Source organism: Macrobrachium rosenbergii, chromosome 43 (genome assembly GCF_040412425.1).
Source record: "Macrobrachium rosenbergii isolate ZJJX-2024 chromosome 43, ASM4041242v1, whole genome shotgun sequence".
Classification (NCBI taxonomy): Eukaryota; Metazoa; Arthropoda; class Malacostraca; order Decapoda; family Palaemonidae; genus Macrobrachium; species Macrobrachium rosenbergii.
Window position 1 is genome coordinate 24,851,455 of NC_089783.1, and position 13,577 is coordinate 24,865,031.

General features: G+C 38.4%; 1 protein-coding gene across 10 annotated transcripts in view; it reads left to right on the forward strand.

Annotated features, from left to right (window-relative positions):
• Positions 1-13,577, forward strand: part of LOC136828667 (ATP-binding cassette sub-family C member 5-like) — a 323,720-nt gene that overhangs the window by 31,437 nt on the left and 278,706 nt on the right. For all 10 annotated transcript variants that reach the window (XM_067086736.1, XM_067086729.1, XM_067086727.1 and 7 more), the window contains exons 3-5: positions 4,461-4,726; positions 4,915-5,091; positions 10,403-10,561. In XM_067086736.1, coding sequence (XP_066942837.1) covers positions 4,461-4,726; positions 4,915-5,091; positions 10,403-10,561 — 602 coding nt within the window. The remainder of the gene's footprint in view (positions 1-4,460; positions 4,727-4,914; positions 5,092-10,402; positions 10,562-13,577) is intronic.

Sequence of the window (13,577 nt, forward strand, 5' to 3'; positions counted from 1 at the left end):
GCAATACTTTCTATTCTCAAATTTATTACCATTATTAATGTTTTGGGGTAGATTTGTTCATGCTTCCCAGTGGGCTTCCTGTCAATGTGGGAATCAGCACTGTAATTACTTGGTAAGTTACTTATGTAAAAATGACATTTTTATGATAAAATAAAGTTTTATATATACTTACCCCAAAAATAGGCGGGGTTAGTCACCTAGCCAAACAAAATAGCTGCCGGTTAATAGAAACTACAGTATATATAAAACTTTATTTTATCATAAAAATGTCATTTTTATATAAGTAATTTACCAAGTAATTACATCGCTATTAGTTCACTTACACGGAAGCTTGAATTCAAATTTCGGGGGTAACACTTCAAACTTCTGCGATCCGGTTTTACAGCGCTTGTCTAGCAACGAAAATCAGCAATTTTCAGTGCCGAAAATTGCCGATTTCCGTTTATCATCACTGATAATTGGGTATGGCGCCAATACATGCCTAACAGAGGCACCAATAAGCCCTGAAAATCACAGATTTTTGGTTATTGGCAATTTTTGGTTATCATCACCCTCAGAATGGAACCCCTGCAGACAACCAGGGACTGCCTGTTTTAAATTGGTTCATCAACAGAATTTTTTATTTAAAATTAAATCTGTTAGGCCAAATCTTTTGTTTATACCTAGGCTACTTGCGAACCGCCAATAATAGTTCTGCCCTTAAAGTAATCCTCATACATTATGCCGTTCCTTTAGGCTGAAACTTTTTGCATTGTTTGTTTACCGGGCCTATATTACTTGTAAGCCATCTGTATATAGTTTTGCCTTAAAATTGAGTTTTCGAATGGTGTTCTCCGGGCGTAGGCACTTGAAAACCACTGATAATAATTGCTTTTAAAAGTAATTCTTGAATGTTTCATCATTCTATTAGGCTAAAAGCTAGACAAAACTCTTGCCTTTTTTGTCGAGGCTACTTGTGAGCCACCAGTATAGATTTACCCTAGAAGTAATTCTTGTGTCGTATGCCATTTCTTTAGGCCAAACATTTACATCAAATTGTGTTTACAGGGCGTTAACTATTTGCGAGCCACCAATAATAATTGCCTTAAAAGTAATTCTTGAGTGTTTCGTCACTCTATTTAGACAACTGGCTACTTCGCTCTCCACAAAGGAACGATGCATGGAGGACTTACAGAAAATGATTTGCATGACTCAAGAATTAGGGCTTGTATTGAATCACCAGAAATCACAACTAATTCCATTCAGAGAATTCTCTATTTGGGGATTCGGATAGACTCGAGTTTTTGGGCTTCATCTTACCGCAGGAGAGTGGAGGACTGTTTAAGGAAGGTCGACCTGTTTTTCACCCTTAGTTCGTGCTCAGCAACTCGGTGGATGAGTCTTTTAGGCACATTGGCTTCATTGGAGCAGTTTGTAAGGCTGGGGAGACTGCACATAAGGCTGCTACAGTTTTACCTGGGAGCCTGTTGGGATTGGAAAGTACATCAAAATCTTCACTTCTTTCCAATCACAGCAGAGATAAAGGAGAACCTGCATTGTTGGAGTCTGAAGAAAGATTGACAAAGGGGAAGTCTCTTCTCCCAGTGAGCCCCAACCTAGACTTCTTTTCCGACGCATCAGATCCAGGTTGGGGAGCGCTCCTCGGGAACCGTGAAGTCTTGGGAAGGTGGTCCCCGAAGGAGAAACGGTTTCATATCAACCTGCAACAAGACGATCACGGTGCATACAGACAACACCACAGTCTTGATCTACATAAAACATCAAGGGGGAACTCGCTCATTCTCTGTGTACGAGATAGTGAGAGACCTGTTGTGCTGGGCAGATCAAAACCGAGCCCAGTTAGTCACGAGGTTTATCCAAGGCAGATGCAATGTACTGGAGGACGAATTGAGTCGCTGAAATCAGGCCCTTCCGACGGAGTGGGCATTGGACCATCGGTTTTGCTCCAGCCTATGGAGTCTTTGGGGACAACCGACCCTAGACTTGTTTGCTACATCTCGGAATCACCGTCTACCTCTTTTCTGCTCCCCTGTCCAGGACCCCTCTCGCATGGGCAGCAGATGCGATGATCCAAGATTGGTCAAATTTGGACCTTTACACTTTTCCTCCCTTCGGGATGATAAGGGAAGTGTTCTGGTGGTGCTGTTTTGGCCACAAAAAGAATGGTTCCCAGACCTCCTGGATCTCCTCATAGACTTTCCAAGGCTCCTCCCTGCTATTCCAAGTCTTCTCAGATAACCGCACTGCAGGATATTCCGCCAACGCCTATCCACTCTGGCCCATGCTGGCTAGATTATTACCTCTTCTCAAAAAGGAGATAATGACTCAACATGCCTCAGCTCCTAATTTTGACATTTGTCATGCAGCATGGCTAGCTGTGGCTTATTTCTATTTTTTGTAAGAAGAGTTGACTTTCTTCACTCGAGACTCGTTTCTTCTGTTTTACTAACGGCATAAACTCACTTCATGATTCCCAGAACTCCTGGACTCCCAGACTCTTGTTCAGTAGTTCACTGGCACACTATCCATGAGAGTCAGCGTCTTAATAGCAGGAAGACTTCTCCCACCAAAATAGTTGCTCAGGCATTCTTGAAGTGATGTGTTTTTAGTGCCAAAACAAGTACTGTATAAAGTTTCTTAAACGAAACTGGTTTATTTGGTACAAACAAATCTCTTAATGAGGTCAGTTTGTCTTCCTCCAGGCCTCACAGAGCTTGCAGAGATCGTATGACACTAGGGAGCCCAGTTTGGCAGATGACTAAGGTGAAGTCCTCTTTTTCTCCTCCCTCTTTTTAGAGGCTGGAAAAGGTAACTGAAACACCAAAAGGCATTCACAAATTGATGGGTTTCTACAAAAAAATTTTTCGCATCAAGTTTATGAATGCCACGTTTAATTTTGAAATTATTCTGCTAACATATCATATGTAGTAAATTACCAAAAAAGTTATGACTTCCCTCGAATAATGAGCTCAGCAATACTAACATTTTCAAATATAACAAATCACATAGTTTTTGTGAATTATTATTAGTTAAAGTGTAGATTACTGTGTACTTTTCACTGCTAACCATAACTTTAATAGATGACCACTGAGTAGTTTTCAGTCAGTACTGCACCATCCATCGATGCATTCATTAAAGGAATGCAGGTGGTGCAGTTTGGCAGAAATAGGAACAATCTGTTTGATAATTTTAGAGAATATTTAATTTTATTAATCACAAGTTCAGAGATTTTTCAGGTAACTGCAGGTTGCTTAACTGGGACTGTATATTATTTTGACGAACTGCTCCTCTCTTGCTCCATATTACAAGGCCAAGCAGTCTTCATCTATGAAATCAGTTTATTTTCCATTTTCTGGACATTATTCTCTCATCACCCTTCCCATGTGCAATTTGAACTTTCCGACACACCCCAGCTGTGAAATTGTTATTTTACAGTCACATCTGTTCAAAATATCCATTTTCTAGATAAATGCTTGTGTCAGTCCTTCCACATTATAAATTTTACTCCTCATTAATTGGGTATTCTTTCTCACCAGTAGTATATTAAGCATTTCCCACTTCCTTTACGGTGTTGCTACCCTATTCCTTACTGTCCTCTCAATATCAGTTTCGTAGTCATGTTTCCCCAAAGTAACTAAAATATTGGAGACCTTCTCCAAGACATGTCGTTTCATTACAGCCAAGTCATCCTCTCATCTCTTTCCTCGTACACATTTTGGATAGTTTGGTTAGGGGTATTGCTCACTCAGGAATGCATTCTCAGTGGAATCAGTAGCTGTAAACAGCCAGGTGATCATTTTAATTACCATTTACATCACCTCCCTAATCTCAAGCACATCAACATTAACACAAGTCCACATCCAGTCTTGATGTTTCAAACTCATTTATAAATATACATGATTATTTTTATGACTTCTCATATAGTTACATGGTATCTTAGGTCATATAGACAACCAGCGCTGGTTTAGCTTCAGAGATCACAGTCGAAAAAATGCATCACAGAAGAAAAATTGCAAGTAATACTGTATAGACAATAGATCTGAATTGATTTATTGGTAGCTATTACTGTATTGCATTGCAAACTCATACTGTAGATGATTTACAGTGACATGAAATTTTGAGTGAAGTAACTGTTAAGTGTTAGTGAAAATAAGAGATCTGTAATTCTTATGAAGGTCAAGTAACTTTCGTACCATGGATGGAAATCTTCTCTCAATGTTTGGTTGATTACATACATCTCAAATCCTTAGATAGAGTTAAAGAATAAGAGCAAAGTCTCACTGTAAACATCTGCTGTTATTACTTTGTTAGCATATGCTATTATTCATCTCTCAGTATGTCTGTCCTGAACAAGGCATGTAAGCTTAAATAAATATGTGCTTGTATATGTAAAACAAAAGTTCTTGCAGAAGTTCTATTTTATGTGCACTTCTCTCATATACTACTTCATATTCTGCCAGGTTGATTGCAGTGAAGAAATGCCTGTCTTTGAAGAGTCGCCTTTAATTACAAATTCTGAGGAAATACCTATGCTTGAGGAGTTACCTTTAATTAAAAATTCTGACCAAGAGCCAGCTTTAAAATCTCCAGTGAAGACTGTTCGTATCAAGCTCCCTCCTACATGCTTACAAACAAGCCAGGAAGTTAAATCAGATCAAGAGAGCTTAGATAATGACTGTGACGTAGGAGATATTGACCAGGATATTGATGATGCACTTGATGAAGGGTATGATATGTTAAATAAGTAACATTTAGTTACCCTAAATAGAATGTAAGGAATCAGTGTGTTTGAAATCATTTATATACTTTTTCATTTAATATATGACTGTTAGTAGTGAACATTATTGTAATGATAACTTGTGGATTTTGCAATACAGTATTTTAGAGGTGCTCTTTACTATTTTTCTCTTTTAGATACATGGGTATGGAATGTACCCTTGAGCGAGGTTTTTCTCTTAATGAATCCTCTATTGCTCGAGATATGCGAATGGAACGTTACAGTGAAGTCGCTATCAAGTATAAACAGGGTTCTGGTATGTCTCGTTATCGACAAGCTCTCAAACACTTTATTCCAGTTAGGAAGCCTTCAAAGTAAGTATTGAATAGTATGACTTTTATGGTCTGACTGTACCTACATATGTAAATTCTTATACTGTATCTTGCATACTAAATAAGCAGATTAGCTCAAAATTACTATACATGTATGCTTGCTTTTGACCCAGCGTTAGGTAGTAAAATCCTTCTCTTAGTTTTGTGTGTCTCGAATCTTGAACTGAAATAGCCAATTTTTTGATTCCTTTAAGTCCGCAATCCCATGCAGACATGTGAACTTCATTGCAGCAGACTTTAATTCAGCACTACACACACGCATGCTGTCAGCCCAATGCTGATGAAACCATATCAGTGTCGACTGTTCAGTGTCCTCATGATGGGGTTTGCTATCACCTTGCAGTCCTGAATCCTGGATATATTCTTTCCAAAGCCATTTGCATACTTTTTAAGCCTGTCCTTGGCATTCTTGATATCCTGCAAGGTTGACTGGGCAATGTCCAACTCCTCCATGATACGTGTCATAGACCAATCTGCCTCGATCCTTCCAATGATTTCAAACTTCTGAAGGGTTAACGCCTACCTCTCCATCTTGGGATGAGGTGGGGCCATACATATCTTGGGATGAAGTGGGGCCATACAAGTATGCACCCCGTAGCGGGGTAGTGCTGTCAGTCCACCTCATGCAGTGCACTGTAGGCATTAAAGGTTCTTTGCTGCAATCTCTTTCATTCCTTTTTACTCTACCTCCATTCATATTATCTTTCTTCCACCTTGCTATCCACCCTCTCCTAACAATTTTTCATAGTGCAACTTCAAGGTTTTCCTCCTGTTACACCTTTCAGACCTTTCTACTCACAATTTCCCTTTCAGCGCTGAGTGACCTCGTAGGTCCCAGCTCTAGGCATTTGGCCTAAATTCTGTATTCCATTCCATACAGAGATACACAGCAACACAAACAACTAACAGCACCTGCAGTACTGCTTGCAATGCAACAAAAGCCACTTGTTGCTCTGAAAGAATTGCGTACAGCAAATACTTGCAAACCATGCAAAAAGTGACTGATCAAGCTTGACTGGACAAAAGGAACTACTCTTTATTGCCAAGTGCATTTATACTTTCCCAGATGTAGCAATTAGAGAAAAATATATTTATAATGCATATGTCTATCAGCCATTAAATAGCAAAAACTCACAATGACCTGTAATCACGTCTGCATTTCCACCAATGGCAGGAAAGCTTACTAAACACATGAGTGCTTACTCCTTTATGATATGCTATTGAACAGATGACCTGTCTGTACCAGCCAATTGACAGCGATAAATGAAGTGACATAAGATGACTTGTTAAGTGATGTCATGCTTTCAAGCCAGTGACAATTGTGAAAGCTCTCAAGAAGTCAGACACCAGCCTACCCCACTCCGCCCATTCTACGCATCCTTAAAAACCCCTTTCCCTGGCAGGGAAATACCTTCCCAGGCCACTCACCCCTCATAACTCTTTGTGTGCCTGTGCTTATGCATGTAAGCAGCATAACCATCACTTCTTGCTGCCTGCACAGCATTCCAACCCCTCCCCGCCCATCCCACCCGGCCTTGTCTCCCCCCCAAAAAACAAAACTTTTATTGGCCACCCTCCTCCCTTATTACCCTTTCTCAGACTGTTTATGCCTGTGACCAGCGCTACCAACACTTCCCTCTGCTTGTGCAGCGTTGCCAACCACTCCCCTCCCATCCTTGCTTGGCTGTCCCACCACCCTCCACTTTGGAAGCCATTTCCCCTGCCTCCCACCCCCCCAATAATATTTTTCATCCAGTTTATGCATGTAAGCAATGTTACCAACGCTTCTTTTTGCCCAGGCAGTGTTAGCAGCCAACAGGGTGTAATATTTTGATTTTTATGAAATATATATAATATATATATTATATTTGTTCCTGCACAAATACAAATCTTTCTTTACATAAGGATTTAGCTTGTAAACACAAACAGGAATGGCCATTCAAACTTATTGAGAAGGTAGTCAACTGCTGACAGCTGACAGACAGAGGGAAGCCCTGCCCACTTGTCGATCTGTGCTCCACTTTGCTTCTAGTCGCCGTCGAGTCCAGATGTATTTCACGACTCTGTGCCCGACTTTTGCCGTTCAAACTTTTGTTGATTAAGCTTCGGTATTCCTTTAACTTTTTTTGTTATTGACTGTGTTGTGTTGCATTTTTCAAACCCATTGGTCAAGTAAGCCCTCTTGCAAGGATTTAAGTTTGTTTTCTCCTTGTCACTATGAAAGAATGTTTTCATTGGACACATAACAGATGATATTTACATAACAGCTGTTTCCTTCTCTGATATACGTGCTAATACAATATATTTACCTTTAAGGTACTATAGATTTAGCCATATTGAAGTTCCATGACAGCAAGGTTTACCTTATTTAAGATAATCCTGCTATCGCAGCCTTCCTTCTTATTCATTGGAAGTAGGCTGTGTAGCCTTATTCCTCTGATTTCTGTGGCTTAGTCTTTGTGATTCTTGACTACTGCAGTTGAGGCACGTTTTGACAGTGGTGGAAGGAGGTAGAGGCTTCATCTTTCCCTTCATCATCACCATCTGCATCATTCTCCTAAACCTCACCGCCACTCTGACTATGGTTACAAGTGAATGGGGGTGAGTCTGCCTCACTTTAGAAGGTTTATTAAGCTTCTTTCTGTGTACCCTTGCTATGTTGTTCATTTAATTGATATCGGCATCAATGACCCAGTTGTCACCATACCAGATAACTCAAAATCATTCATTCCGTTGGTGTAGGGTGGGGAGTTTCAGTTGCTGTCAGCAATTGATTTCCCCATGTAGGGCTGGCACTGAGTGCCATGTCTTTAGACTCAAGGTTCTCTTCATCTGGTTTATGTAAGCTTTCGATCTTGCTTTGGGTCAAATTCTCTCTCTCTCTCTCTGAGAGAAGTAGTGCGTCAGTCTTTCGTGTGGCTCGTTTGCTCCTCGTTTTCCTGGTCTGAAGGCCAGGTTTACAGACAACAACAAGTTTGGAGTGTTCTCCCTGCTTTTGTATAGTTAGATGGCCATAGTAACAGGTAATAACTTCAACCCTTTTCACTTCAATCCTTTGAGATCGCACAGGGCAGGTGCGGGTTTACACAGCTAATTCACATAGACCCTTGGCTTTCGCTTCCTGACTTACAGTTTGGGTTAGGTTTGTTGTGGGTTAGGTTTGTTGATGGTCCAGGGCTGTTCTCCCTATCTTTTCTTTGTCAGACGAGTGGGGTGTAGGGAACCACTTCGACTCTTTACCAGTGATCTTTTGGGATCACATGGGGAAAGGTTTGCGCAGCCCTTTTGCACCTCTCATTCAATTCCTGAATTCTCGTTTTGGCTTGAGTTTTGGGGGCGATGAGCTGGTGCTTGTGTTCCTTCCATGTTGGACAGCCATGGTGCCAGATCATGCTTCAGCCCTTCTGCCTTTGGCTTCTAGGGCCGTTAGAGAGGGACTAGAGCGACCCAATCGTAGCTCAGTTACTACCAACAGCTCCTATCTTGAGATCAGGTTGTTCAGTAGTGACAGGTATTGTGGAGTTTTTCCACTGCCTCTGGTCTTCCTCTTTCTATTCTTTCAAGTAAAGAAAGAAGAGGTCTAATAAGTCTGGCTCTCCCTGCTGGAAGTCGATAGTCTAACAGCTTTAGAACCTTTTCTGAGGAGTGGGGCTGATTTGGCTCACACGATGGTATTGCACCCACAGTTTGCTGCATTATTGCAACTGTTACCCCAGGACCAGCCAGTCCCAGGGGTACCAGTCCAGTCAAGGCTAACCCCCTTTCCCCTGCTACCACCCATGCTCTATGCACGTGTGCAACCGCTACCAGGGGTTCCCTGGAACCCAGGGGTGCCAGTCCAGCCTAGCTATCCAGGCTATTTAGGCCAGCAGGGATGAATCCATAACAGTGTCAGGTTGTACTCTTTCATAAGACTTATACTCACCTGAAGGGTTTGGCTTTTGTTGTCTTGGTAAACTCACTCCCTTTGTTGCCTTAGGTCAACCTTCTCTCTCAAGTTTAGCAGCAATAAATTACAAGATATTACGACTCTAACCCCAAAAGACTGGGTTAGTGTTGCATACATTATTTTTTCCAGGTTAATTTGAATTTTATAATTTTTTTATCCTCATACATCTTCTGTAGTCAGGCATAAAAGCAAATGGATTCTTATGTGAAGTGATTTTTAGCTAGAAAGTGACTCCACTTGAGTACTGCTTCTATGGTAGCTGTGGTTCTTTTGTCATAAGGCTAATGCTGTTCACTCCCCTGTAAAGTCCTGGACATGAAGTCCACTGGTCACCCACCCTGATTTGAAATAGCTGACACTGCTGCCTGTGAAGCATCAAATTACACTGAAAGGAAGATTTGTGCCAACTTGTTTTCTTCCTTGATAAGAGTAAAGGTTGCACTTAGTAACTCATTTAATGGTAACTTTTATATATAAAAGTGTGTATCATATCTGAGAAAAATGGTATCAGTTTTATATAACAGGGAAAAATTCCCAAGATAATGATTGATATAATAATGATTTTAAAAACTTTGATACCTTCAGTGTCATATAAGGACATTCAGCAACTTCAAGGAATTTATATACCACTCTACATGACCACTTCTATGAATTCCTGTGATTCATTCAGTGGCAATTGTTTACTATCATGGCCAATAAATCTAGCTCCAGTTCTACTTCAAAGATTTGCATCATGCTCCTCATGAATGCAGCCAGCAATTGTTACACTTTCAAGATAAGGTAAGGTATCTATCCATTTCTCATTGAAATATCATGACCCTATATTACTGTTCTCAGTAAGAGGGAGAGGGTCAGCATCAAGTTCAGTGCTGTATACTGATTGATGATGTGTGAGTTGCTAAGAGTTATTTATTTATTTTTTTTTTTTTTTTTTACAGGATCTTTCTTAATTACTACTTAGGTATGTCATGAAGATGTACTAGGTTGTTATACTTTTAGATAACAGAGAAGAAGTATCATTTTCAATGAGACCCTGATTTTCTTTACCAAAACAAGATTTAGTAGTTTTAGGTTTGCACTTTGAAGAAAGATTTGCAAAGATGGAATGGCTGTGGAATTGCTGCTGCTTAAGGGAGCAATGTGATATATTAATGTTTTGATGCTGTAGATCTGATTTTTAAACTCTTGTGCATCAAGTTTTGGCAGGGAATCAATGCAGTGCATTACCTATAGGTCATTATGCTTAAATAGAATAAAATATGTACAAATGTTTATTTATGAATGATTAAAATTATTATTGGCTGTGTATAATTATATGATTCATAATTTTCCTTTGTTTTACAGAGAGAAAGATGAAATGCCTCTTGACAGGACAGGCTTATATAGCTTCATCTCTTATTCATGGATTACAAGTCTCATGTGGAAGGCATACAAAACAGGATTAAAAGAAGATGATGTTCCCATATGTTCGAAGTATGACATGTGTGCATACAACACTGACAGGCAAGTAGTAGACTTGATTTATACATATGGCTAATATAGTCTTACAACTGAAAGCAAAAATGACATTGGCCTGCACATATTTGAAAGAAATAGTCCATTAGTGGTTGAGTGAGTAACAAAGGTATGGGGGGTATTATTGATGAGCTTTGCTTAGACAGCCAGTACAGTGCATATGGTTTCACTAGCTTGCATATAGCTAGCATGGCATTTTTATTTTTGTATAATTACATTTTTTCGTAATAAATTTTATTATATGCGGATAACAAAAGACATTATGCAGCAGTCTTCAATTAAAAGCTGGGAGTTAAACATGAAGTTTGTCTATCCTTACTAACATTGGCAGATTGCTGCTTTAAGAATTCAATACTCCAAATGTCATATTATCAGGCACAGTATAGTACATTAGATGAACCTTAAGTCATAGCGTACTGTATATCGAAATGAAAATATCTTCTTTTATCTTATATTGTAGTTTGAAACTTATTATTACCAGTCTCAGTATCCAGAAATGAACCTAATTTATGAGGATCCTAAGTACTGATAGAAACTTCAAAGACTCAGTGATATAAGGAACAGACATTAAATAGGATAGCCCTGTCATTCAAAAATAAAGATCATCAGTAAATCCAAAAGCAAGAATGTCTAAGTCTTCCTTCCAAGTGGTTTATTGTAAAAAAATTTTGTTAACCCTTAAACGCTTGTTGGACGTAGCAAACGTCGACTAAAATTGTCTGTTGAATGCTGAGTGGACGTAGCAAAAGTCGACTACAAAAAATTTCAACCTTCGGTCAACTTTGACTCGACCGAAATGGTCGAAAAACGCAATTGTAAGTTAAAACTCTTACATTCTAGGAATATTCAATCATGTACCTTCATTTTGCAACAAATTGGAAGTCTCTAGCACAATATTTCGAGTTATGGTGAATTTTTGAAGAAAACTTTTTTCTTACGCCCACGCGGTAACTCGGCCGAAAATTTCAGAAATTCTTTCGTCATTTTGTCGGAATTTTTGCACTGTTCTATATTAGCCGTTACATAAAATTTTATATATGAAAATGTGCGCAATTTCATGTACAATACAACAGAAAATAACTCTTGGTTGTAGCTTTTATCAGTTTTGAAATATTTTCATATAAATCACGATAACTGCCAAAATTTCAACCTTCGGTCAACTTTGACTCGACCGAAATGGTAAAAAAACGCAATTGTAAGCTAAAACTCTTACATTCTAGTAATATTCAATCATTTACCTTCATTTTGCAACCAATTGGAAGTCTCTAGCACAATATTTCGATTTATGGTGATATATGGAAATGTGCACAATTTCATGTAGAATACAACAGAAAATAACTCATGGTTGTAGCTTTTATCAGTTTTGAAATATTTTCATATAAATCACGATAACTGCCAAAATTTCAAGCTTCGGTCAACTTTAACTCGACCGAAATGGTAAAAAAACGCAATTATAAGCTAAAACTCTTACATTCTAGTAATATTCAATCATGTACTTTCATTTTGCAACAAACTGGAAGTCTCTAGCACAATATTTCGATTTATGGTGAATTTCTGAAAAAAAAAAAATTTTTCTTACATCTGCGCGCGGTAACTCGGCCGAACATCTCAGAAATTCTTTCGTCATGTTGTCGTAATGTTTGCATCGTTTTACATTAGTCGTTACATAAACTTTTATATATGAAAATGTGCGCAATTTCATTTACAATACAACAAAAAATAACTCATGGTTGTAGGTTTTATCAGTTTTGAAATATTTTCATATAAATCACGATAAATAGAAAAAATTCGACTTTCGGTCAACTTTAACTCGACCTAAATGGTCGAAAACTGCAATTGTAAGCTAAAACACTTACAGTCTAGTAATATTCAATCAATTAGCTTCATTTTTCAACAAACGGGAAGTCTCTAGCACAATATTTCGATTTATGGTGAATTTTTAAAAAAAATTTTTACGTCCGCTTGCGTTAATTCATGCATCATTTTGTGATAATATTTTCTCTGTGTTGCTTTGATCGTTTTAAAATTTGTTATATACCAAAATCATCGCAATTTAGTGTACAATACAACTAAAAAAATTAAGTCATTAGCTTTAACCGTTTGCTTGCAGCGATTTGTATACAATTATATACGAGTTTTTTTTTTTCGCTGTCATATATTCCAGTATTTATATATGATGATATTTTTTCATTTCTGATGGTTGCATACTAAACTTCAGGCAATGACAAAAAAATGAGCCAAAATGAACTCTTAATCTTAAAAACTAAGCGTGCTGTGATTTTTTGAAAAAACTTTTTTCCGCTTCGGCGCTAACTCACCAACACCGCATACGGGAGACGTTTTTGTAAATAGGGCTTCGGCATTAAAGGGTTAATAGAAATGTAAAGATAGAATAAAAGTGTTAGGGCTATAATAAGCCCCTATTAGAACTAAAATTTTTTCTCTTTGTTATTATTTAGATTGTCAAAATTATTTAAAAACAAAATTCTAACACGTCAACAAAATTAATTGTACTGCAGTAGTCACTCGATTATCCGTATCAATAGAGCCAAGGTATCGTTGGATAAGGGCAAGTAAGAAATCTACAGATGTTCAAGGGCAACTCTGCACCCTTCCTCACCTTACTTTGTCAATACTGCATAACTGTAAACACTAAATATGCCTACAAACAACAACCTTCACACTTTAAACTGAAAACTTTATGCAAAAGGCTGTTATCTCCCTTTTTCCTCATTATTTGTAACAAAATATACTGCATAAATACACTTTAAAAAGAATGCAACCCCTTCTTTTTCTCTCTCTCATAAATGACACAATTCGGTAGGTAGGTAGCCTACCTGGGTTTACCCTTGAATACAGATAAAAGTCACAGGTAAAAAAAATTACAGGTAGAAAGTCACAGTTAAAAAGTCACAGGGGAAACAGTCACTAGAAAAAGTCACAGTAAAAAATTTTAAAATGAAGAGCTTCATGGTGACTACACTCCAAATTTTTCTGACGATAA